General features: G+C 51.9%; 7 protein-coding genes across 7 annotated transcripts; 5 read left to right on the top strand and 2 right to left on the bottom strand.

Annotated features, from left to right (window-relative positions):
• Positions 1-6697: 6697 nt before the first annotated feature.
• NECHADRAFT_32803 (uncharacterized protein) lies at positions 6698-7721 on the bottom strand (the record flags this gene model as incomplete). Its single annotated transcript, XM_003045732.1, has 2 exons — positions 6698-7440; positions 7493-7721. 2 exons carry the CDS (start codon positions 7719-7721, stop codon positions 6698-6700), a joined length of 972 nt encoding a protein of 323 aa, XP_003045778.1.
• Positions 7722-8461: 740 nt separating this feature from the next.
• Positions 8462-9517, top strand: NECHADRAFT_32792 (uncharacterized protein; the record flags this gene model as incomplete). The annotated part of the gene is made up of 1 exon (XM_003046304.1): positions 8462-9517. One exon carries the CDS (start codon positions 8462-8464, stop codon positions 9515-9517), a length of 1056 nt encoding a protein of 351 aa, XP_003046350.1.
• A 1035-nt stretch (positions 9518-10552) lies between these two features.
• CHR2103 (uncharacterized protein) lies at positions 10553-15721 on the bottom strand (the record flags this gene model as incomplete). Its single annotated transcript, XM_003045731.1, has 1 exon — positions 10553-15721. One exon carries the CDS (start codon positions 15719-15721, stop codon positions 10553-10555), a length of 5169 nt encoding a protein of 1722 aa, XP_003045777.1.
• Positions 15722-16073: 352 nt separating this feature from the next.
• On the top strand, positions 16074-16920 carry NECHADRAFT_102412 (uncharacterized protein). The gene is made up of 4 exons (XM_003046303.1): positions 16074-16126; positions 16192-16368; positions 16429-16740; positions 16787-16920. Exons 2-4 carry the CDS (start codon positions 16192-16194, stop codon positions 16814-16816), a joined length of 519 nt encoding a protein of 172 aa, XP_003046349.1. The 5' UTR covers positions 16074-16126; the 3' UTR covers positions 16817-16920.
• Positions 16921-17666: 746 nt separating this feature from the next.
• NECHADRAFT_33434 (uncharacterized protein) lies at positions 17667-18504 on the top strand (the record flags this gene model as incomplete). Its single annotated transcript, XM_003046302.1, has 5 exons — positions 17667-17763; positions 17819-18017; positions 18068-18123; positions 18192-18377; positions 18428-18504. Coding segments are annotated over 5 exons (615 nt in total), but the record flags the coding sequence as incomplete, so codon positions are not given.
• A 2601-nt stretch (positions 18505-21105) lies between these two features.
• On the top strand, positions 21106-23110 carry NECHADRAFT_90686 (uncharacterized protein; the record flags this gene model as incomplete). The annotated part of the gene is made up of 2 exons (XM_003046301.1): positions 21106-21607; positions 21654-23110. 2 exons carry the CDS (start codon positions 21106-21108, stop codon positions 23108-23110), a joined length of 1959 nt encoding a protein of 652 aa, XP_003046347.1.
• A 901-nt stretch (positions 23111-24011) lies between these two features.
• Positions 24012-25733, top strand: NECHADRAFT_75972 (uncharacterized protein; the record flags this gene model as incomplete). Its single annotated transcript, XM_003046300.1, has 4 exons — positions 24012-24318; positions 24471-24500; positions 24548-25399; positions 25564-25733. 4 exons carry the CDS (start codon positions 24012-24014, stop codon positions 25731-25733), a joined length of 1359 nt encoding a protein of 452 aa, XP_003046346.1.
• Between the last annotated feature and the right edge of the window lie 55 nt (positions 25734-25788).

Raw genomic sequence — 25788 nt, 5'->3', positions numbered from 1 at the left:
TAAAAGCATTGACGATCGTGTAAGCTGACGTCGATCCCGGTCCTGTCCCAGGATGGCTGTGGGGCATTGCACAGCCTACCTACGAAGATCTCTTCATTCATAAACAACCCATAACCACAACTACCGTCTTACAAGCTCAATTCTAACTCCACTAACTTTGGCTGATTGTCTTATCCGGTCTACAAACCTCTGTCACCATGCGTTACCTTACTCAAAGCCTGTCCCAGGCGATCCGAAAACAACACCTGCCCATGATTCCCCAATGCTTCCCAAGCTCATGGAGAAGTCTTAACACTGGAGCCTCGTCTACGGCTGCCGGTGACACCCTGATTCTCCCCTCAGGACGCAAACTCGGCTACCACACATCCGGCCCTGCCACCGGAACACCAATCATGTACATCCACGGGCATCCCGACTCGGGAATTACCATCACCGGGCCACTTGAATCTCGCATTGCCCAAGATCTCAATATCCGGTGGATCGGCCCGGACCGCCCAGGAGTAGGCCTCTCAACACCATATGATTCTCAAGAGGTCATCGACTATCCCGCAGATATCGATGCTCTCGCCAAACGCCTGAACCTTTCCCGCTATTACATCATTGGCACAAGCGGTGGTACAAGTTTCACGTTGGCTTGCGCAAAAGACCTTGGGCCGTCAAAGTTGAAGGGCGTTGGCATCTGCGCGGGAATTGGGCCTTTAGACTGCGGGTTTGACAGCATGGATGAAGCCCAACAAAAAGCTCTGGAGGCATGGCGGGATTATCCAGCCGAGTTCAAGGAATACTACGAATCAGAATACGTACCGCTTGCACAGCAAGAGGACATGACTGCGCTAGCAACCCGGCTCCACGGGGAGTTTGAAGCACGTTTCACGGGGCAGGACCTTAAGTTCATGATGCAGGAAAGCGTGCTGAAAATGTCTGTCAGCTCTCTCCGTCAGGCGTGGATTCAAGGAGCATGGGCACACGCCAAAGGCATGGAGCTTCACTGGCGGCCTTGGGGTTTCAAGCTGGAGGATGTGGCGTTTCCTTCCATCAAGCTTTGGTACGGCGGAAGGGATAAGAGTACGACGCCGGTGATGGGAAAGTACATGGCTGATAGGCTGAAGGAATCCGTGTACAAGGAATTCCCAGAGGATAGCCACTATACCATATGGAGGGAGGCAAATCTGGAACAGATGGTATGTGATCTATTAACAGAGTAGTTGCTGGAGTTTAGAGGTTTCCTCTGGAGTCGAGACAGTTGCGATAAAGCGGCCTGGATAGCAGAATACAGTTAGGAAGATTTCAATGCCTTGGATCGATACGATTTACGAGGAGGCAAAGTCTCTAATAAACCTCCCCGCACGCTCGCCGTTCAAAGCCGAGTGGTGAATATCGAGGCGGGGGAAAAGAAGGGGGCTACATGGGTACAGACGGCGGGTTTCATCCTCAGCTCTGCGCATTATCACATAGCAGGGCGTCGGGGTTCCCGTTGAAGCCAGTCACGTCGCATGAAGCCAGAATCAGGCTGTGTCGCACGGTTCAGCCGCTCCAAGGGCTTTCCGAATAAGCAATCACAGTCGCAGACTGTGGGGGAAAGAGGGAACAAAACGCCGGTCAGACTCGCGTCTTAGATGGTGTCTGCACTTTTCATCGTATTGGGAAGGCAGCTGAAACCTCTTGCAGGACCCCGACTTGGCCAAAATGATTTGACCTGCTTAGCTAGGTAGGTATATAGCCGGTATACGCAGCCTGATCTTGCCCCCCAAACCGCAAATGCAAAAAAGCCCGCAAGTAAGACAACAGCACATCCTCTTTTCTTTCCTAACATTGAATATCTTTCTTTTCATCGCAGCATACATGTCCCAATCTTGTTCAGCGAGTTCAGGTGCTGGCCAGTCCGAAAGCCATAATCCAGACAACGGTTCAGTGAAGCAGAACAACCCAGAAAGAACGACAGACAGCCATGCTGTGAAAAGCAAATATGAGCCTTCATTAACCACAAGCCAGCGAATTGACTCTTGGCGCACGAAGATCGAGGAGTCGAGTGGCTACCATGACATAGCCGAAGATGACACTCGTGATGACAGTGACCATTGCAAAGACTGGAAACTGACGCCATTGCATGAGCTACTGGAGAGGGTTGAGGATGATGACTACGACTCCTACAAGCTCGAAAAGTTGTTGGACCAATGGAAGGACATCATCGATGTCCGGTCCCCAGAACATCGAGACACGGCGCTCCACATGGCGGTTCGGAAAGGCCTCAACAAGGTGGCAGGTCAACTCCTCGCAGCTGGGTCCAAGGTCAATATTAAGAATGGTAGCGGTGATTTACCATTGCACCTGGCCTGCGACTATGGGGATCAGGAACTGGTGGAGATGTTGCTCGAGAAGGGCGCCGATCCCGAGCACACGGACGCGTCTGGCACCTACCCTCTTCATTCAGCTGTCGTTCGTGGCTTTGAAGCCACAGTGGTGCGTGATTTGCTTGGCCCTGGAGGATTCGTCATCAACAGGACCGTCGGCGGCGCAGAGTGGACTCCACTCAACAAAGCAATATACTACGAGTGTGAGGATGTGGTTGATATCCTTTTGGAAGGAGGCGCAAGTCTCCGCATCACGGACACGGACGGATGGACGCCATTGATGACAGCGATCAAAGGGGGTCTATACCACATATTCCAAAGGTTGCTAAAGCACCTACAAGAGAATCCGACCGAACGAGACGTTGTCAACTTACCAGACAACAATGGCATGACGCCCTTGATGCAACTGAGTACTGACGCATCCGGAGAATCGGCCATATACATTGCAGATCTTCTTCGGATGAGTCCAGATGTCAACATGACTGACAATGAGGGCAAGACTGCGCTACACCATGCACTGGCCCCTGGTTACTGCATGGGGGCAGAGCCCTACACAGGTGTGGCATTGAAACTGGTCAATTTGTTGTCCATCAATAGGCTCCTGCACCTAGACAAGGATGGGGAGACAGCATTTGACGGTGCGTTTGACGAGGATGAAAAGAGGCCAATACCTGATTTCAAGCCCCTGTTAAACTCGCTTGTTGATCGCCTCGTTGAAGGCGAATCAACAGAGGAACCGCTTTGCTGGGCCGCTTACCGCTTAGAGCGACACACCTTTGCTTTGAACCTTTTCCAGAAGAAGTTTGCTGCAGAGATTGGCCAAGATCTCAAGCAAGATCAATGGACGATAGTCGAGTGGGCGATTGTCGCGCGCATGCCACGGGTACTCCTGACCTACCTCCGAACATTAGGCCTGGAGAAGAGGACTAGCGAGGACGACAAGATCGATAAGAGCATCTCCAATGGCCGTGCCTTGGTTGAGAAACTAAAGGAGGAAGTGCGGCAATCTTCGGCACCCATGGCGGAAGGGAAGAGACGAAAGGGAGACCGTGGCCCGCCGACGATCGGGGCCGATTCAGGCAAAGATGCTCAAGTTTTGAGAGACATGGAGGACATTCTAGACTACCTCTACCCAGAGAAGGCTGAAAAGCCCACCAAACCGTTGGAGTTATCCAAGCCAAGGGAGAGCATGAAACCGAGCTTGAAGAATTTCCGCGCAGGGATCATCCAGAGCAACTTTGTCAAGTTTCGAACGATACAAGAGGTCCTGTATGATGACGAGTCGATGGACCACATGCAGGACATTGCCAAAAGGCTCAAGCAATTCGAGTATACGCCCAACGTCTCTTCCGAGCAAACATCGCAAACATCAGAAGAATTCCGGGAAAACGCCAAGACCAGGGCCCAGTTCACTTGGATCCATTTCCCGTCAACCAACGTAAGTTCTTTCTCAAATCTCGGGCGTTGAAAGTTTTATGCTGACCAGGAACAGATGGTTTGGATGGAGGTGAGAAATTCTTGGCCCAGAAGAACCTCTCTAAGTTATGAGGGCTATGTGAAAGCTGATTCTATTCATAATACAGGATACAGCGAAGAAGATACTAAAAGGAGAAGGGTGCGGTAGGAGCGAAGCCGAAAAGGTGGCCTCCTTTCTACGCAGTAGCTGGATCGAAATCCCAGACAGAACGTCCACTTCCCGCTTCATGAGGCCCCGGTACGTTGTCAAGAAGGCAGAAATTTCGACTGAGCAAGATGCAGAAAACGAGAATGCGCTACAAGATGCCAGTGAACGAGTGCCCAGCAGCGAAGACTATCCAAGAGAAGAGCCAAGCATTCCTTCTGAGGGAATTACTCGTACTGCAGAGCGAGAAGTAGAAGGAAACAGCCATTCCCATGTCAGCAGGGCTGTGCAGGCGGTCGACACAGATCGTGGCGAGGCAGACAAAGGCAAGTCATTTGCTGTTTCGGCCATCTATGTAAGTATTCGTTCCCCAAGTCGCCATACCCTTTCACGGCCTCATATCAGTCAAGATGCCCTATCTGTATTTTTCAACATACCACCAGAATGAGAGTGGTGAGCAGATGACGGCCGAGGAAGGCCGTGTAGATGACCTCGAGAAAAAGCTCCAAGCCGAGATAGATATCCGTCAAGAGCTCTTCAGGGCGTACGAAAACTCGGTGATTCACCAGCCTACGACCCTAGACGAGTTCTACTATCAGTTTGCATCGGACAAGGACTCTACCGGGGACCGGAACTTACGCAACAAGGATCAGGTTGTCACAAAGTACCTGCCCCACGGAGACATGGAGAAGCAAAGATTCTGGCCTCTGTTGCGAGTCAGCCAGCTCTGGGTCTGGACCATTGACGAAAGTATATTTCCTATCACCTTTAACCGCGCGTTAATTGCTTGCTAAAGAGTTTCATAGAGTGGTTGATTACCTCGACCTCCTGCGCAACCAACGATATTCGAGACAATCTCGTGACAGAAATTTTGGGCCATCTTCAGAGGCAAGTTGAGAATGGAAGCCGTCGACTTGGACCAACCTCTGCTACTGAAATGAGCAGGGTGCTTGTCGACTATTGCATTGGCACCTACGAGAGGAAGCGAAGGCGCCAAAATGTGAATCGCAATGAGGACCAGAGGCTCCAAACAGGCGGCACAACCACACAAGAACAGCATCAAAGGAACACGGACAGGGTGGATCAAAGCACTACTGAGGACGGGAAACACAAAGAAGAGAGATCGATCCATCAAATCTTCTCAGACTCGATCAATGAAATTGTCCGTACCACTGGATTCGCATAGGAACTTGATGCGAACTAACCTTCTTCGCAGGGGAGAAAGGAGTCCAAGTTATTCGGCCTATCATACCAACGCCGCAACGCAAGAGAACTAGAGACTGGCCTCGACGCTGATCGCACATCCGGGATGATGAAGGACCTCCGGGCTGCGCTCACGATGGTGTCAGAACAACTATGTCACATCAAAGATATCCGCGACGAACTCAACATCCTAATGTCGATTGCAAGGTTTCAACGTAAAGTCCAGTCAACCATGGCAGGAACCGGCGCAGACGAAGATCTTTCAAGCTACTACCTACTGAGAGACCTCAAGGAATTGGACAAGTTTGCCGAGCAGACTCAAGAAGCCGTTTGTTAACCCATGACTCTTTCGCGCAGCAGTGTATACTAACTGTTGACTATTAGGTCAAGACTACACTGACTCTCCAGGAGAGTGACATTGCCGGCTTCCAAGCAGAGATCGCCAATTGGCAGGCAAGCGAGTCCGTGAAGCAGGGCAAGGAGTCTTTCAAGCAGGGGAAAATAGTCTTGATATTTACCCTTGTCACCGTCTGGTTTGTAAGTTGATCTTATCAAGAAAAGGTCATCATTTACTAAACATTCTACCAGCTCCCTCTCTCATTTCTCACCTCTCTCTTTGCGTTGGACGTCGCAAATTTTATGCAAGCCCCCGCTTGGGCTTTCTATATTATTTGTAGGGTTTTCTTCACACTTTGATATGAATAAGAGCCCTGCCCTAACTCTCTGTCTAGTTTTCGTACCTTTGATATTCCTTGGATCCGCAGTTAGCTACGTCTGGAAGACGGAGATCAGGGGGTTTTTGGTAAAATTCGGTGCATCGGTCAAGGGGTCAGGCGACGAGAGCACGGAGGCAACATCGACCTCTCGATTGGTAGCTGTTAAAGGGGGCGTGAGGAGACGAAAACGGATTGACGTGGAACATGGAGAGAGTTGAGAATGAAGCAGGATTTTCATGGAGTACATCACAATCGTATACGCAGCTTGGGCTAGCAATCAAAAATGTGCTCGCAGTTGATTCTTGAATTGAACTCCGGTCATTCCTAGTATACCTCTTTGTAAATGCTATTATACCTCCCTTGTAATTCGCTGCAGCGCAGCTGTCTCTTATCCTTCAAGGTCACGAAACCCTCACACTTTCGACTGCACCCTCCGAGCCACCTTGATTCTCATCGGAATCAGCAAACTCCATGTTCTATCTTAGCGAGACATACCTAGCTCGGACGGCCTTCATTCTATGTTTCTTTTCCAGCATTGAAGGAGCAGTCAATACGTGTCAAACGGTGCATCGTTTATGTCTAGATATGCCTAACATACGCCGAAGGTCAACTTCTGCTGCAATTAAGGAACTAATAACAGCAGGTAACTCCTTGGAAAGTAGTATGAGTGATCTTCAGACTACTAGTCAAACTTCATTTCTTAAACAAAATGTGAACCGCTCTTATTTCTGAGTTCTACACACGCTATTATCATGCTGTTTGTACCCCAATATACCTTTCTATGTCCCCCAGGCAATGTGCATCGCTCACAGCTTCGACTCCTGAGCCCTATGAGCAACCTTTTCCGCAATAGCCAACTGAACCTTTTCCCTCGGAAGCTCCTCTATCGGCCTTCCAGTCCAGTACTTATCCTGCTCCAAACCCTGCCAGATCAAAGCCTCAGTACCCAAGATAACCTGCCATCCATTCTCCTCAGAAATGGCGCCCAGCCGCGTAAACGGTGTAGGGTTATAGCACATCTCCAGAATAGCACCCTTGCGCTCCTTTTCCAAAAACGTCTCGGTGACGCGGCGGGCGAGGGTCTCTTCTGCTGTTTGGGGCTCAAAGTCTGGCACGCACGCCACGATGGCGCCGGGGCTTTCGAGGTCTAGGGCTTGTGAGACCGTTTTCACGTGGACTAGGTCATCGCCGTAGCCGCGCTCCGCACAGTCCTTGATGACGGCTTCGACTTCTGACTCGTCGCGGTTGACGAGGTAGATGGCCTTGACCTTCATCCACTTGCGTAGGGCGTAGATGGCGCTTCGGGCTGCGCCGCCACCGCCGACCACGAGGGCGGGCTTCTCATGGAAGACGCCGTCTGGGTCAGTGATGTTTTGGTAAAAGGCGTCGCGAATGCCGATGACGTCGGTGTTGGCGCCGCAGAAGATGCGACGACCGTCTTGTTCCCGGAGGAAAAGTGTGTTGCAAGCACCGACGTCGCGGCACTCCTCAGTAAGCTCATCCAAGTAAGGAATGATGGCGACCTTGTTGGGCATTGTTACCGAAGCGCCTTGTACCTCATTAGTTTCACTCCTCAATCTCAGTAAACAAAAATAACTCACCGTAAAAGTCGGGGTGTTGAGCAAGCTTCAGGAAAGAGGGAATATCCGCCGAGTCGAGTCGGACCTGACCCCATCGCAGTTCAAGATCTTGATAGATGACATTGTGAAGAAAGGGTGAGAGGGAATTGGCCAGCTTCTTCCCAAAGAGGTATCCGTGGCGCTCAAGCCGCGAGACTTCGCACGAGGCGAGCGAGTCCCCAGAGGGATAAGACACTTCTTGGGCAGACATATTGAGAAAAAGACTAGTAGAGAACCTGGAAATCTGGGGTTTGTTTTCTTCTCCAACGCTAGGACTCAGCTCTCTTCAAGTAGTGTCCACTAGGAAGGTCAAGAAAGGCAGGGAATTGTCATCAGAGATCTGGAGAAACTCGGTCCAAGTTCATGCGAGATCTCCTTTCTCCCCCACGATGTGAAATGCCGAGAAACGCGCAAGGATTTTTCCACCGGGTACAGGCCCGGAACCTGCGTTTCCCCCCCTCGTGGAACAAGGCATTGCCGATAGGTTGAGGTTTTTCCCCACACCGGGTAAAGACTTAACCAGCCGGATCCTACACCACCACCACCACTAAGATTACCCATGATGCATTCATATGGAAGATGGGCGGAAAACTGTTTAACTCATGGCATATTGAACGGTTGGTTCCGCCTCGTGACAATGCCGATGACGCCAATTCCGCAAATCTAGCATACCTTTGACAGGGGGGACCAATGGCTATTGGCGGTTGGAGGAGGTTATCTCAAGAGGGACTCTCCATCAGGGGAGCTTTCCTCGTGGTTGATAAATCATGTTGCCACTGCATCAGAGGTAACTGTTTCTCTTCGGTGATTCCTAGACAGTTTCATCATAGCAAGTTTCAATCTCTATATACCATCCTCCAAAGCCCAATTCCATCATCAAGTCCAGCATCACACAATTCAACCACAGCAATTGGTTATCTTCCTCTACCCAGTATCAACATCACATTCATCATGGCACACAAGCCCAGCATATGCACAATGTCCCTAGGACGTTGCTTCGCAGGCCACTCCCTCCCACACAAGCTCGACATGGCGCAAAAATACGGCTTCCAAGGCATCGAAGTCTTTTACGAGGACCTGGTAGGCTTTGCAAAGTCGTACCCCGGCGGCGGCTCCCCCGAAGATCAAATCGCAGCCGCCGGTGCCATCCAACAGCTCTGCGCCGCCCGGAATCTCACCATCATCTGCCTCCAGCCGTTCATGCACTTTGGCGGTCTCATCAATCGGGGCCAGCATGCCAAGAGGATTGACGAATTGCAGTTTTGGTTTGAGCTGGTCCGGGCTCTGGAGACAGACTTGATCTTATTCCCGAGCAGTTTCCTTTCTGAAGATGAGGTTACGGATGATATGGACTTGATCGTGGCGGACTTCATCGAGGCGGCCGAGTTGGGATTGCAGCAGGAGCCAGTTGTCAACTTTGCATACGAGTCACTATGCTGGGGCACAAGAACTGATACTTGGGAGTCGAGTTGGGATCTTGTTCAGCGTGTAGACCGACCCAACTTTGGCGTATGCCTCGACAGCTACAACATCCTCGGGAGAATCTACGCCGACCCTGCGTCACCAACCGGAAGGACATCCGACTGCGAACAAGCGACAGTCGACTCGATCAAGCGAATCCTCTCCGACATTGACATTACAAAAGTATTCCTCGTCCAAGTCGCAGACGGCGAACGTCTGTCTGCTCCTCTAGACACATCCCACCCCTTCTACAACCCCGAGCAACCCGCCCGAATGAGCTGGTCTCGCAACGCGCGCCTCTTCTACGGTGAACCCCAATACGGTGGCTACCTCCCTTGCAAACAACTCCTCAGAACCGTCATTCAAGGCCTCGGCTTTGAAGGGTGGTTGAGCTTTGAGGTGTTTAACAGGAGACTTGCAGAGCCGGATGCGGCGGTGCCCGAGGAGATGGCTAGGAGGGCGGCAGAGTCGTGGGTCAAGATGAAGGCGGAGCTTGGATTGCGGACGGAGGATGAGATGCAGCCGAGATTGCAGGCAATGCTGTAAATGGTTAAAAGGACTTTTGTTTTGTTTTTCTTGTCGCGCACGATAATACCACACAGCAAGTAATGCCCAGAATGCATATCATTGATGGCACAAGTCACTGCTCCGAACAACTCGCTTGTGGATATAGGCCAAAGAACAATCCCGGGTCATTTACTAATGAGATTGGGTCTGAGTCGATGGGGGAACACGTTGGCCAAGGTGTCTAGGCAGAGAGACGCTGATAGCTTACGAATGATAGGGTAATCGGCACAAGCATCATCTGCATGCATCGCAACAGCGCCGTTGATACCCTCGCGCGTCATTTCTTACCTCGGATGCACTCGGCCCGCGATACCCGGTTCAATGCAGGAAGAACGTTTGAGGTCTCTTGAATGCTTGGATCTCTGTTGTTGCAAGTCCCAGGGGCTGTGTGTTGGATGCCTTGGGCCAGACTGACCTCGAGCAGAGTCAGCAAGAAACACCAACGGAGGACGGCACCTTGATCACACAAAGCTCAAAGACACAAACATGCATACGGATAAGCCTCTTTTGCGATTATGATAAAGTCCTCGAGCCTGCTGGTGCAACTGTCCTGGCCGCAATGACTCTTGCGCTCAAGACAATGGCAGACAACAGTACTCAATTGACCAACACCAACGGCCGCCAAGGTATCACTCAAGATTGTCCACAATCACTGCAACAAAATGAACAATCAACTGAAAGCAGGATAGGTGTTTCTCATCCAATTCTTACAAGTCTACCGATGCGCCACGTCAAGGACACAAAAACCGTCCCCTTTTGACACTCCAAAAAACTCCCATAGATGCAATGAACCACCATCGCCCACCTACAGTTCAGTTCGTACAATCCAGGAACCCCCCATCCCCTATAAAACACCCAGTCTACAAGTAAACCCCGCCCCCGTGTGCTGATGTTTTTTGTCTCCCCTTTTTAGCCAGGTTACCTGGTTCCCAATAGATGCTAATATACAGATGTTTTGTGCGTTGCCGTGACACTCCTCGCGGCGGCTATTATGATGCGTTTTGGGTCGTCGCTTCATCGTTTGCGTGTGTCCTTGCCCTTCTTCTTGCCCTTCTTTTTGTCCTTGGGCAACTCGAGCTTGGTGCCCTTGAGCTGCTCTGCCATGATGCTCAGCATGTAATCGTCAATGGTGCGCATCTTGTCGCCCCATGCGTTGTACTCCACAATCTGTTCCGCTTGAGGTGTGTCAACCTCATCGAGTCCTCCATCCAGCACCGACTTGCCAGCTGGTGTTCCCTGTCGCGCCGTCGAAGTCCCAGAAGCGGTATTGCTGGGTTTCTCGGTGAAATCGGCGTCGTCAGCTTGGATCTCCTTCTCCGCCACGCGGGCGGCTGCAACATCCTCTCTGTCTTCGGCTTGCTCAAGTGCTCGCCCAACCCTTCGCTGGTCTGAGTTGGTATCGGGACCACCAAGAACTCGGTCCAGGGCAGCATCAGCGGCATCCACGCCTTCACTAGTAGAGTCGACCTTGTCGCCAAGGACATCCCTGACCGACATTTTGTTGAAGTAATCGGTTGTAAACTCTCCCTCTTGGATAACCACATCGTCGAGCATCTGCTTTTGCGATGCTTTCCGAAGGATATTGGCCTCGATGGTATGTTCACTGACCAAGCGATAGATGTGAACATCACGCGTCTGTCCGATACGATGGCATCGATCCTGACATTGCTTGTCCATGGCAGGATTCCAGTCTTGATCGTAAAAGATGACTGTGTCGGCACCTGTGAGGTTGATTCCGAGACCGCCCGATCGAGTCGACAAGATGAAACAGAGGATTCGAGGGTCGTGATTGAACCGGTCTGTGAGAATTTGGCGTTGTTCGACCTTGGTGGCACCGTCCAGGCGGAGGTATTTGTGGCCGTGGATGTTGAGGAACTGTTCGAGAATGTCGAGAACCTTGGTCATCTGCGTGAAGATGAGAGCACGATGGCCACCAGCCTGGAGCTTCCTCAGCAGCTTGTCCAGAATTTGAAGTTTGCCGCAGTCATATTGGAGTAGACGCTTGTCGGGGAACTGGATGCTGAGTCTCATCCGACCCTCATGCCAGGGATCTGGTGGCGACTGCTTAGGCAAGAAAGGCGCCCATCGAACAGGTGATGAGAGCTTCAGGTCTTCATCTGTAAAGGCTTGCACGCCCTTGCGCCCGAGCACAAACTGCTCCATGTCTCTGGTGACAACCGCCGGGGTCACACACGAGAACTTCTCAATGATGGTCTTGAAGCTGTCGGCGCGATGGTTGATGGTGGGGATCATGGATTGAATGGTGGTCGACTCATCCTCGAACCAACTCATAATTTGACGAGGAACCTTGGGACGCGGCTTGTAGGGTCGCTTGTCGGTGCCAATGGTGAGCAAGTCTATCAAGTTCTTGCCATAAATTGGCCGTTGTTGTCGCCGCAGTGCATTCAGGTAGACGCAGTGTTGAAGCTCCTCAAACCGGCTCCATCTTGCACCACTCTCGAGATAAGCGATGCTGGATTCTACCGTCGACGGGTCAAGAGTCGAGTACGCATGTTGCGCTCGTGTTCTTTGAACCTCACGGAGATCCATCAACACCCGGTGCGAGCTCAAATGAGCGATCCGGTCGGCTTGAGTGGTTGTCAGGTGCTCATAATGAGTGGGGATGAGGTTAAGGAAGTTTAGATTGACAGCGCTCATAGGCTTCGGGGCCAATAGCAGCCTCTGCACCCTTTGCTCGACCACGTCAAAGTCGGAGACGACGGATTTCTGCATGCGGAACGACGTCATGATTGGTCGGTCGACAAACAGATCGGGGTGGTTGCAGACTTTCCGAAGCTGCATCAAACAGTTGATGATGGAAAGGTAGTTGCCCGAAGCCAACGTCGCCTTGGTGTCTGTCCGGGAGAGGAAGCCGTCGTAGAGTTCGCGTTGACGTTTTGAGAGTCGGCAAAACTCGACGTGTTCGTACTTGGCAGGCATCTGCTTCTCAACGTCGGCTTTGAGACGGCGAAGCAAATACGGACGAAGCACTTTATGGAGCTTGGATATGATGGCTCTGGCCTCGTCATCCATCTGTTCCCTCCCGCTCTCAAGAATTTGGGTCTCTGGTTTGTGGAACCAGTCGTGGAATTCCTGCAGATCAGCAAACCCGCCAACGCCATTCTCCGCCGGCATGAGGAAAAACAAAAGTGACCAAAGCTCTGTAAGGTTGTTCTGAAGGGGTGTTCCAGTAAGCAAAAGTCGAGAATGTGTGTTGAAGCCGAGAAGAGTCTGCCATCGTTGAGACTTGAAGTTCTTGATGTTGTGTGCCTCATCAAGAATCATGTAATGCCAGCGTCGCCGTTTGAACACCTGTTGATCTTGGAGTACCAGCTGGTACGAAGTAATGCATACGTTCCACACATCGTCATTGTTCCAGCCTTGTCGCTTGCGTTTGCGTTCCTCTTGCGAGCCATAGTAAGCCAAAATCTTGAAGCCAGGGCACCACTTTTTGAACTCCATTTCCCAATTGAGCATGACACTTGTCGGCACCACAACAAGATGTGGTCCCCATACTTCGTGTTGGCAAGCCAAGTGTGCAAGAAGAGCGATAGTCTGAATCGTCTTTCCCAATCCCATTTCATCGGCCAGGATGCCATTGGTGCTGTTGGCATAGAGGCCGGCAAGCCAGTCAAGGCCATCGCGTTGATATTCTCGCAGTGTCCCACGGAGAAGGAAGGGCACTTCGGTCTTGTGATTCCCAACAGGCTGGGGTGAGGTAGATGCGCTCACATCAGGCTTGCTAGCAGGCGCCTCCGCAGACGACGCAGTATCGAGCTCCGAAGGCTTGGTTTCCGATGTAGGTGGAGGCGACAGACTATGTGTGGGACTGGGTGGGTTTGTGACTGGCTCGGTCTCGGGGCTTGGCAGTTTCTCTGGGCCTGCAACATCCGAAGGTTTCTCGACTTGTTCCTCGCTGCGTTTCTCGTCGGTGCCTGTCATAGTGACTTCGTGGCTCGCTTCTTTCTCCAACTTCGAGGGCGTGAGCACGTCGGTGGTATCGACGCTGCCTGCGGGTACATCCTCCAGTTTCTTCTCATCCGAGGGAATTCCCTCAGGCTTCGCAGGTTCCGATGCTTGAGTCTCCGTCTCTTGAGCGGCCGGTTCGCCATTTTGAGTATGTTCGGCGTGGTCTGGATCCGGAAGCTGAATCAAGGACATCTCATCTTCTGGATCCGAATCGCCATTGTCTTCTAAGGCGGGTTTATCCTGGGTCGCAGCATCGGGCATTTCAGCATCGTCATCAGCTGGAGTTTCCACGCCAGCCTCGTCGTTCATCTTCTTGAGCTCCGATTTTCCAAAGAACAATCCCAGCAAACCACCTGCCTCCTCTTCTGACTCCTCTTCCGACTCGTCGTCTTCGGCCTCCTCGTTGCTTTCCATGTCGCTTGAGCCCATATCGTCGTCCATGTCCACGGATTCATCGCTCGACTCCGGGTTCTCGGTAGCTTGTGCGGTATCGGCAGCATCTGTATCTTCGTGGTTCGGTCCGCTTGTCGGTGTCTCCGTATCCGCTGGTGTTTGCTCCAGATCTGGAATGTGGGCATACTTTTCTCGTAGCTGTTCCTGGGTCAAGTTCTCATCACCCAAATCCTTTGCGTCTTCCTCCTCCTCCTCGCCTTCATCGTCAGATGACATGATGTCGCTGTCTGGATCATCATCCTCGTCGTCGCCTTCGTCTGAAGCAAGGCCCAAGTCGTCGTCGTCGTCGTCGTCCGCTAGACTCATATCGTCGGTGAGATCGTCAAACCCATCTTCTTCATCTGATGGTTGCTCGGAATCCAATCCTGTGCGCCGCGCTTGGAGTTTCTGCTCGGACAGGTTCACAGCTTCGTTGAGTGCTGCCTTGACCCTCTTCTGCTCCTCTTGTTCCCATTCGACCAATCGTCGGCGATTGACTTCGACACGAACATTCTCCCATGTGCCAAACATGACCTTGGCCACTGTACGGTACCGAGCTATCCATATCTCCCTCTGTTCGGCTTCGACTTCTTCTGCAGACTTGGGTTGACGCCGAAGCCACTCGTCACGACAGGCTTCAGCAATCTTCTTGGCCGTTGATCGGTGTCGCTGTTGCTCCGCTAGCATGAGCTTGCGAAAGTTCATCATGGCCTTGACCATGTGGTCCTGACGAGCCCACTGTCGAGGTGGCTCCTCCTCGGGTTCTGGTAGGAATATGGAGCATCGCCCCTGGGCGAGCATTCCACCATCTTCAACTTCTTTCTCAATTCGAAGAATGAGTTGAGCATCCTTCTCAGCCATCTCATCAGTGTATGAGGGGCCATCTTCGGACGCCTGCAGGCCACCCTCCTCGACAGGGATGTCCCCACCTCGAGCCCAAAAGTCTTCGAAGCTTGTCCCAATCTTGGGTCTCTTGCGAACCTGATCAGGGTGCACGAGAGGAATATCGCCCGACCGACCAACTCGTAGCTTAATTCGAGGGGAACGGGTAGTAGGCGCAGCTTTCGAGTCTTGTGTCTTTTCGTTGGCATCGCTAAAACGCGCTGATCGTCGGGTTCTGGTTGAGGATCGAGGAGGTGGGGGAGAAGGACTTCGACGGCGATTCGAGCGAGAATATGTTCGGATTTCTGTTGTGGGTTTCTTGGATGAAGATTTCGTGGTGGACGCGGCTGTGGACTTGGGCTGCGCTTTGGTGGCGGGAGTCGACTTGTGCGAGCCATTCGGTAGTTTTCTCGAGTTTCCATTGGACAGCTGAGGTTCTGGTTTCGGTTTCGACGGACTCGACTGCGCGCCAGCGATAGATCGCCTCGTAATTCGAGTCTTGCCCTGGGGCTGGAGTTCGAGGGGTAGAGTGTTGATGCGACCAGATTTGCGTCGGCCGTTCTCAGTAAAGGTGGTCGGGCCGTCAGCACCTATCTTCTTCCACGGCGGCGATTCGATCTTGGGCTTTTTGGGCGTGGCTTGGGGCGTCGATTCTCCTGTTCGTCTTCTCTTCGCTGGTCGCTCATGATCATGGTCGTGGCCATTGGGTAGCTCATGTGCGTCGCCGTTCAAGGCCGACGTCACATCTCCCTTGGCTTCATGGCCATCGTGGCCGTTCATCGTACCGTTCGGCGCGTCATCTCCGTTGGTGCAAGGCTCGAGCGCGTCTTGCTCAGGCTTGGTGGCATCAGAGTCCGACTTGGGCAGCACGTTGACGGGCGACGACGCGGTCTCGGGCATAGTAGCAACGTGGAGCCAGGAGACGCAGGGGGCGTATTCTCTGCGAAGCTATCATTTGGGGGGGAGAAATTAATGTCTACGGAATCGTAGCGCTTCAGCGGATATTCATACAAAGTTTGCACATGATCAGAGGCCTTGCGGGCGACCTGTGTGGGATTCAGTCGCAAAATCCAGTGTCGTCAGCAAAACTTTTGAGCTGGAGGAGAGTTGAGGACGCACGCCCTGAACCTGGCTTGGGGCTAACCGAAAAGGGCCGACACGCGCCTGGCGTGCGCCCTTGATGCCTGAGGCGCCACTTTTCGGTTGAGAATCATCACAGCCTCGATTGGCTACAGCTTCAACACAGAGCCATCACCTCACGTCACAGAGCAATTGGGCGCCGACGACACTGTCCCCTCGCCCGAGGTTCGTCGCTCCGAAGCCATTGAGACATGGTCAATTGGTCGCGCTGACTCTTGTTCCTTCTGCAGATGCTCCCTCAACGAATTGTGCGGGCCTCGGCCCTGCGCAGCAGCATGACGGCTGCTCGACTACTGCCCACCATCCAGCGACGAACCTTCCTCCCCCATTCGTACACCGACAAGAAGGTCATCGACGCCAAGTACCCCGATGGCCCCAGCCTGACCGAGGCCGAGGATCCCGGAATGGTCAGTGAAGTCCGGCAAAGCGCTCAAAACGAGCCGAGGAGCTGATGGATAATATCGCAGAACGGCGGCTACATCAACCCACCCGCCATCAAGCGTCAGTTCCGTGACCCCTACGGCGCTTGGTGGGATCCCCAGGAGCGACGAAACTTTGGCGAGCCCATCCACGAGGATAACGATTTGCTGGGTATCTTTTCTCCCTGGGAGTACACCTGGACCACGACCGGTCCTGGTCTGATCATGGTCGGCACCTTTCTCGCCGTCTTCTTCAGCGTCACCGGACTGGTCTACCTCAACTACCCTGATTCGCCCGCCTACCCCCGTGCGTTTGAGGGTGGCCTTGAGCGAGAGCTGGGTGGCCCCGGAGCCACGAGGGTAGGTCAAACAGGCTCTGGATTGTGCATTGCTAACAGTAAAACAGGCCCGGATGGAGGGTGATGCTGACCCTTGAGTAGAAAATGCTCATTTGTACATAAGAAAGAATGGAAGGGTTCAATGCAAGATCACTGATGTTTGAGTACCGCGTAGCCGAGAATTGCACTGTGGATCAAGGCGATTGCATGATGCGCGTGGATGTGATGAACTGTTCTGACTGACTACCTATGTTGAGCCATAGCGTCGCCGATTCCTGAATAGGCCCATGATCCCGATATCCTGAGCACACGCTCTCTCGTCACGACCACCAGGCAGTCCAAGCCGGACATTTCCATCCGAACATAGGGACGGTTGGGATAAGAAACCACGGCCTGCTCAGCGTCAATGTTGCCCCGCCGTAATAGCCGCGTCTGGTTGAAAATGGAAGCTCCTTCCGGTTAAGATCCATCCGTGTTTCTATCAAAGTGAAGCCCCTGACAGAACCATCCTGAGATTTCGACATCGGACGACCTCGGTAACCAATGTATTATTACTGTGAACGGTTCCAAAGCTAAGCGGCTGCTTGCAAGCTTGAATCCGCCGCTTTTCAGCCTGTAATGCTCTTCATGGATGGACTGACTGCCTACATTCACATGCCATCCCACATGGCTCCTTCCCAGCATTGCGAAGCCATCATGGTTTGCGCACTCAAGTCACGGGACAAGCTTCTCGCCATGCTCGTGGCTACCTCAGCACTTGCTCTTCTCCTCGTCTCTTAGTAAACAACCCAGGCCTTCGCAAAACACGATCCTCATCCTTCTCTGCTTGGTTACCTAGCACTCCACAACTGACTTTCCTTTCTTTCGATCTGCATTGTGTTGCAGTATCGCCCTTTCTTGGCACCTTCATCACCTCTTGGTCACCTCTTGGTCACTTCTTCTGTCAAGATGAGGTACGAGGACTGGGATGTCCTTCTTTTCCCACGAGACTGCGGTATTCCCTTTAGAGAGTTCGGCGTCACATGTGAAGTTGTTCAAGATACAGGTAAGAACATGCTCCCTAATACCTAGCTTGTCACATCTAAGCTGCGTCTTTCTAGAGTTCGCACACATCCACGGCATTTGTGGTTTGCCGACTGTGAATTGTTTTGTGCCTAGTCTCGCACCAGGAACACCATTTCAAATCTCGATTCACTCATGGAATACCCCCACCATCAGTCAATTCACCAAGTCATACTCCAAGCACGTCAATGATGTCAAATTCGAGACGAGGCTCTTCGTTGACGGACGTCTTGTTGCGTACGTCGTTCCTAGCTTGCTTGGGTAGCTCCAGTTCTTACCACTCCCAGTTCCACCTCTTTGAACCGACAGTGCGATTGGCCGCATGTCATTGCAAACGGCTATGGTAACGAATCATGTATTCATCTCGAGGTAACCTACTAACTCCAGGTACAGATTTATCCAAGAATGGAGTTTCCGAGCCGCTCAAGTTTCCTGTCTTTCAGCAAGAAATCCTTCAGCAAAGACAACGAAACGTAGGTGATGCTCTCGGCCGCATCAGACTCGTCATCAGTGAAGGATTTCCGCGCGATTCTCTGACCGTTCCAATGGAGAGAGTCAACAACATTGTCGTCTTTTCTTTTCAGCATGCACCCCAAGGTTTGTCCGCACCCTAAATATGGTCCTCGTTCGTTAACCTTGGGTTTTAGAAGTCCTAGAAGGCGCAGGGATTGCTTGGCCAAATCTTTCTATGTGGCAGCGATCCCCGAATACGTCGTCGATGTCCGTCCCTTCGTTTCCGTTCAACAATGTCAAAACCCATGCCCACTCTCCACGACTCCGCACGAACAGCCAACAGAAGGGCCTGGTAGGGCTTACAATGCCCATGGTTCAAGGTTCCATGTTCAACGTGGCGACAAACCATGCCGAGGAACCAACCCAGGCGAGCTACATAGGGCCTCTGCCGAACACGGATGAGATCCCTGGCTGCAGCGACATTGTCGATTCGTTTGATGACACAAACGCATACTTTGATTGGCCTGGCAAGGTTGGGCTCGGGCTGAACAATATTCCACAACAGTTTACTCCTGTCGTGTCAAAGTCAGGTCACAACTGGGAACTGGGTGAGGCGAGCATTGAACGCAGAGGTTCGACCCGGGATTCCTCAGGGAGCGGATCTGATGAGACCCAATTCTCTTCTCTGGCTTTTTCTATTGACGGTGAGGATCCCAAAGCCTTACCCAAAACCCTCAACACGCCCATACTTACCGAGCGGAGCCAGCCAGGTTTGACGATACCCTTCGTCGTTCAAACATGACACTAACAGCAGCCAGTTCCCTTCCCAATCTTCCCGCATAATGCCGTGCTACCTGAAGACCTTGCTCTCTCCTTGACAGCTTCCCTTTTGAGTCAACCTATGCCATTGCAACCTCACGCTCCACCGACACGTACTTCAACTCCTGAGGTGCGGTCCCGCAAGGAAAATCGCAAGCGGCATTCAACATGCCCCATCCCGTCAACGCTGTCTACTGGTACTACTGTTGGATTGGATCATCATGATCAGCGAAAGGTGTCCCAGCAGCTGTACATCCCGTCAAACGGCAGTATCCCGCTTCCTCTCGCCCAATCTCAAGCGCGAAGCCCCAACAGTCCTCACCCAGACTTGGCCAAGAGATCATGTTCGATGGGAAAGTTTGTCAGCGCTCAGAGTCCATCGACTGAGACGAGCCCACGGGAGTTTCCCAATAACGAGAATAAGGCTTCAGTCGAAAAAGGCAACAAGCGATCTCGCAATTTCGCCCCAGGGTCCACGAAGCATTTTGAAGAGGACGAAGATGAGCATCAACGAGCAAGCCCTCGTATTCGACTGAGCCCGCTGTCAGAGGGCCACCCACAAGACGAAGCGTGATCGATGGCCTCTTCACGTTGGTCTCACACATAATATGCTGACCACGATATTCTTTCCGTGTGTATGTCGTGTATTTCTTTGTTTCTCCCCTACGCCGTTATGGTCTCTGTACGATTGTCTATGATATGCCCTCCCATGATCATATCGTTGTCATAATTAGTCGAACTCCCCAATGTTCTGGAAGTCAAGTTTGGGGTTTTGAACGTGGCGAAGAACAGAATGGGTACACCGATTTGTCAATACAAATACTTTTGAGATCGCTGACTTCTTGTGTGCCTTCGGAACTGCGGCTTATCGATGCTTGTGTGCTGATTGTAACACGCACCTCGTCCTTTTGACTCGGGTTGGAGTAGAATCCTCCGGACCCGTTACAATCTGACTTGTATGAGCTTCTACGTACCGTTCCTGATAAGATTCCCCCGCTCGAAGTGTTGAGAGTTGATGCCGTTCCCTCGGCCTCGGCTTTTGTTCAAACTCCGGTATGTTGCGAAACATCAGACAGGAATCCATTCCCACTGCACCTGGCCGCTTTCTGAGCAGACTGGGACTTGCTGGTCAAGGTAACACAACTTCTAGACCTTGTACCTCGGTTCTGATGTGGCATAGTAGGCTAACGCCAAGTCGATAGAGAGCAGATGCCAAGGGAGGCGTGGTCTTGCATATCTCGTCCGCTTAAGGCTGCTCCCAACGTGATCGATGAGATTGATAACTTTTCTTCTGTTGTCAATAGCTCCTCGCGTTTCCTCAACACGATGCACTTCTCCGCCCCCATGTTACCCACGTGGTCCAACCACAAAAACGACATCAGTATTCATCATCCGCAGTTTCTCATCATCTTGGCCCCGGACTTCCGACTCTCCTTACTCAGATGGGCAGGAGAAAGTTTGATTGCCTTATTGGCCGGTCTTGGAGATATGGGAAGTACGGCAGTCATATTATGACAAGATTCAGGCATCCCAACGACACCGGCTTCCGGGCTCCGCGGAGTCCTGGCACGGCTTATGTGGTGAGTGTGGGCTACACGATCTCACCGTGGCACACCTGCTGAGTGATGCCACTGAAGCCATCACCATCCCTCACATTTTCTTCTCTGGCGCTTTCAAAGGTGCCAACATCCACTGAGGCCACAGACCGCCACACCTTGTACTCCAAAAAGCATGCTGGGGCACGACTGCGAGTGTAGATCTTGCTGCAAGCCTCCGCCTTGCTGTCATCTCGCCCGGTGAGAATCAGCTCCGATGTGAGACGAGGATAACCATGGTCGACTCAGCAAGGCAAAAAACACTTCGCTGTGTCACCTTGTGCCGCATCCTCTTAGAAACAGAAGCTGGCAGAAGATTGGAAGGGCGGCACTCTAACACGTGGATGGAGCAGATTAAAGGGGCATGTCCCGGGTCCAAGCATGAGGTCCAGCATGATCTTTAGAGTTGGCCCCAACAATTGAGAAGAGACGCACTGGTTGCGGAATAACCAAGCAAAATGGCTTCCATAATGTCAGCCCCGGACTACTCGATGGCCGCGACATCTCGGTCGCGCCTTAGTATCCGCCTACCAAGAGAGTCTCTATACTCGTCCCTCCAAGCATCGTCTCAATATTTTTACTTTGACTCGGAAACAGCCAGGCTTGCCAGGAATGCCAACCAATGGCTCACTTCAAACCGAGACTCGAACCGAGATGACAGCGGCGTGAGTCGACCATCTTCTATCGCACCGAGCCACTTTAGCGTTCGTTCCCTGCCCATCGACTATGAGGTTCCTGATCTGGATAAAAGACCCCATCCTGTCATGGGCTCGGTTCGGTATAGTGATATCCGACCACGATCAGCTGCCCCGACAGAAAGCACGGAGAAGCTGCAGCCTTCTCCAGATGGTGTGAGAGAAGATGTCACGACCATGGTTGACGATACAGTGTATCCAACGGGCATGAAACTTGCCCTAATCACACTGGCTCTTTGCCTAGCCGTCTTTGTCATGGCACTCGGTGAGTGGTCCATTCAAACAAGATGAATTTCGCTAACACGTTCCAGACAACTCTATCATTGCCACAGCTATCCCAAAGATCACGGATGCTTTTGGGAGCCTCAACGATGTGGGATGGTATGGCTCAGCTTACATGCTTACCACAGCCGCCCTACAGCTGTTCTTTGGCAAGCTCTATACCTACTGGAGCATCAAGTGGACGTTTTTGGTTGCCATCGCCATCTTTGAGGTGGGAAGCTTCATCTGTGGCATCGCCCCGAATAGTGTCACGCTCATTGTCGGAAGGGCCATATCGGGAGTTGGCTCTGCTGGCATCTTCTCTGGAGCACTCACCATTCTCGCCTTCTCATGTCCCCTTCACAAGCGGCCGATGTACACGGGTCTCATCAGCGGCATGTGGGGTATTTCGTCGGTTGCAGGGCCACTATTGGGAGGTCTCTTTGCCGACGAGGTTTCATGGAGATGGTGTTTCTACATCAACCTCCCCATTGGATTCGTCACTGTTGTTGTTATCTACTTCTTCTTTCCCAACCCGGAGCGCGACATTGAGCCTGCGACCTGGCAAGTTCGTGTCTGGCAGCTCGATCCTATCGGAACTTGCATCTTTATACCAGCCACTGTATGTCTGCTTCTCGCTCTTCAGTGGGGTGGTATCGAATACGAATGGAGCGACTCGAAGATAACCTCGCTTCTCATGCTGTCGGCTTTCTTGCTTATCATCTTTGGGTTTGTTCAGTACAAGATGGAGGACAATGCCACGGTTCCTCTTCGCATCTTCAAGATGCGTACTGTATGGGCGGGTGCATGGTTTGCCTTCCATACGGGAGCATGCTTCCTCACTGCCATGTACTTCTTGCCGATATGGTTTCAAGCAGTCCTTGGTCAGTCGGCTATCATGTCTGGAGTCAGTAACCTCCCCATGCTCCTCGGTATTGTCTGCTTTGCCATTATTTCCGGTGCAGCCGTCACGGTTTGGGGCTACTACACTCCCTTCATGATTGTCGGCGGCATCCTCATGGCCATTGGCTTCGGTATCATTACTATGTTTGAAGTCAACACAGCAAAGGCCGAATGGATAGGATACCAACTCCTAGCGGGGGTAGGCGTGGGCATGTGTCTACAACAACCCCTGATCGCAGTGCAGGTAGTCTGCGAGATGATCGACATCCCCACAGGCACAGCACTCATCGTGTTTGCCCAGACTCTCGGAGGTGCGCTATGCATCACGGCCGGAAACACCGTCTTCACCAACACCCTCGTGGACAAGATCCGTGAGTACGTCCCAGGGCTGGATCCTTACTTTGTTCTGGGGACGGGTGCCACAAACATCCGCAATGCTATCCGTGCGGATCAGCTTGACAGCGTTGTTTTGGCGTACAATGATGCGTTGACGACGAGTTTTTATGTCGGGGCTGGGACGGCAGCGGCGGCTTTTGCTGGGGCGTTGTTGGTGGAGTGGAAGAGTGTTAGGGGCAGAAACATTGAGCTGGCTGGGGGTGCATAGTGAATGGGTGTCCTTGGAAGGGATTGTTTGTGCGACGGTTAGTTAGGGGTATTGAGATGAGAATAAGTTTGAACAGGCTTTAACGCGACTGTTGTGATGGTGTATAGGACGGGATGCGCACGATAGTGACAGCGACGATCACCATGGGGAGTCATTGGGTAGAAAGTAGTCAAGCATACTTCCATCGATAAGACCATTCGCTGTAACATCTGCCTTTGCTAACACGATGCAAGAGGTAGTCATTAAGAGGTTTCGATGTCCAACCTTGCTTGGTCCATCCGTCCTGAAGGTAGCATCCCGGCTCTGTTGGGTGGCGGGCTGAGTAGAGGAGACTAGACACCCAATATCTCCACCGCATCTCAACAAAGCCTAACATCCGGTATGGTGTAGTGGCTAACATTTCGCGCTCTCATAATCTGAGGGATTAGTACCGCGGAGCCCAGGGTTCGATTCCCTGTACCGGAGTTTCTTTTTGCCGCTCTTGCCGATTCTTTCCTGGTCGCTTGGTAGAGTTGTTGATGAGGTTCATGGTGTTGAGACAGATGACACGCACGATACTCTCTTCTTGGAAATATCGGGTTTTCTTTTTAGACAACGTACGGCAACACAGTCATGTATAACATAGACGCGTGAAAATATGGCGCGTTTCTGTTAGTCATGTGACTAACCTAACCCCAGAGGCAAGCAATCGGATTTATGCCACTCCTTCAGTATGCTTGAATTCGGATTATCATGGTTATGTATAGCTTCCTAGCGAATTTGTATATTTAGTTATTGCTTCCTCTATCAGACCACCTTCCGGCGAAGCACGTCAATAGGAACTGATCTCATCGACGGTTACCGGGATAGTTTACACATTTTACTCTACCTTGTCAAAACCACAAAGACAGTGTAAACCGTAATGCAGATGAATGTTCAAGACTATCTGGATATAATCACGTTCCTAGATCGAAATGATCCCATCATTTCGGTTGATGACGAAGTAAATCGTAGTCCTCCCTCGACATTCGGCCGAAACTACCCTAGATCTAGACCCCGAAAACTCGCTGACAAACCTCTGGTTGTCATTTACGCCCGAAGGATTGGTCGATTTCGCCTTTTCAAGGGGACATTGCTCCATTCATTGGCCAACATACGTCTCAAGATCCACAACAAAGGGTATCTTGCGATATCTCAGGATGCAATAGGCAAGATTCCCCTGCCATCAGGTGAGTCAGTCAAGCTTGGATACTTCCGAGGTCGCAGGAATAAAGTGTGTGCAAGTGGCCATGACTTGATCTTGACGTCTTAAGAAGTGACCTCTCGTCCTGCCTGTCGAGCTCTACTCTTCCCATCGACACCAATATTTACCATCAAATAGCCATCATGTCTGCTTCTGAGACTTCATATGGTAGGTACATCTACTTCAAACCGTTGTCGCGTATGCTAATTGTGCAGTGACCGTCGATGTCTTTACCAACAAGAGATACACCGGCAACCAGCTCGCCGTCGTCGACATCAACAATGTAGACCTCTCGGCCACGCAGATGCAAAAAGTCGCTCGCGAATTCAACTTTTCCGAGACAATCTTTTTGCGCCAGCCCGAGTCCGGGACACCCCAGATCCGCATCTTTACTCCCGTCAACGAGATGGAGTTTGCGGGGCACCCCGTTATTGGCGGTGGACACGTCTTGTTCCGCCAGCTACTGTCGGGTCCGAATGCGAAGCCACTGGAGAAGGAGTCGATTGACGTGCAGACGAATGCTGGTATCGTGACTCTCAAATATGATGTCAAGGCCGAGACTGTGGCTGCTCAGATCCCGCACAACGTGCACATTCACGAGGCAAAGGCTCCAAAGAAGGCGGTCCTTGATACGCAGGGTAGCTTGGCTGCTGCAGCCGACACTTTGAAGGATTCTTACCCGATTTCGTCGATTGTCAAGGGCGTCACTTACGTCTTGGTCGACTTTACAGACAACGCCGACAGCTTTGCCGGCGTGCTCCCCGGGCCATGCCCCGTCGTTCCTCTGGACAGCGAGTGGTCTGACTCGTTTGTGGGAACCATGTACTACCGCGTCCTGGGAACACGCGACGAAGAAGGCCGCAGAGTATACGACCTCCGTGTACGCATGATTGCCATCAACCTCGAGGATCCGGCATGCGGAAGCGGTTCCTGCTCGCTGACCACGTATCTTGCTCTTCAAGAAGGAGGCGCGAACAAGGCGTTTAGATTCTACCTCGACCAGGGGTCTGAGATTGGCCGGGACAGCAAGATTATTGTGGATATTGTGCTGAATGAGAACGGCGATGGTATTTCTTCCGTGTTGTTGTCTGGACAAGCGGCGCCGGTTTCGCGAGGCCAGCTTTTGTTGCCAGAGTAGGGTTGACGGTGACCATCGGGATGGGAATAACATAGTTTGCAACACTTTCAGAGTCTGTATTTGCATCCCCAAAAACTCATAAAAATACAACAGTCATAATTTACCATCAAGACACCCAAAGCAAACGCGCCAGATGGTTTGCGGTCACAGATTGGATTGTCATGGTGGGGATGGGTGCTTTGTTCGACACAGCGGATCACAACACCTACAGTTGCTCCTACAAAGCTGTCCCCCAAAGAACGCTGGATAAACACGGTCTATAGGATTGATCAATCATGAAATAATCCCAAGGGAACTGCCTGATGCTAAAAGGGATCA

Source organism: Fusarium vanettenii (genome assembly GCF_000151355.1).
Source record: "Fusarium vanettenii 77-13-4 chromosome 2 genomic scaffold NECHAsca_18_chr2_1_0, whole genome shotgun sequence".
Taxonomy (NCBI): Eukaryota; Fungi; Ascomycota; class Sordariomycetes; order Hypocreales; family Nectriaceae; genus Fusarium; species Fusarium vanettenii.
This window is presented reverse-complemented; position numbering and strand designations above follow the sequence as displayed.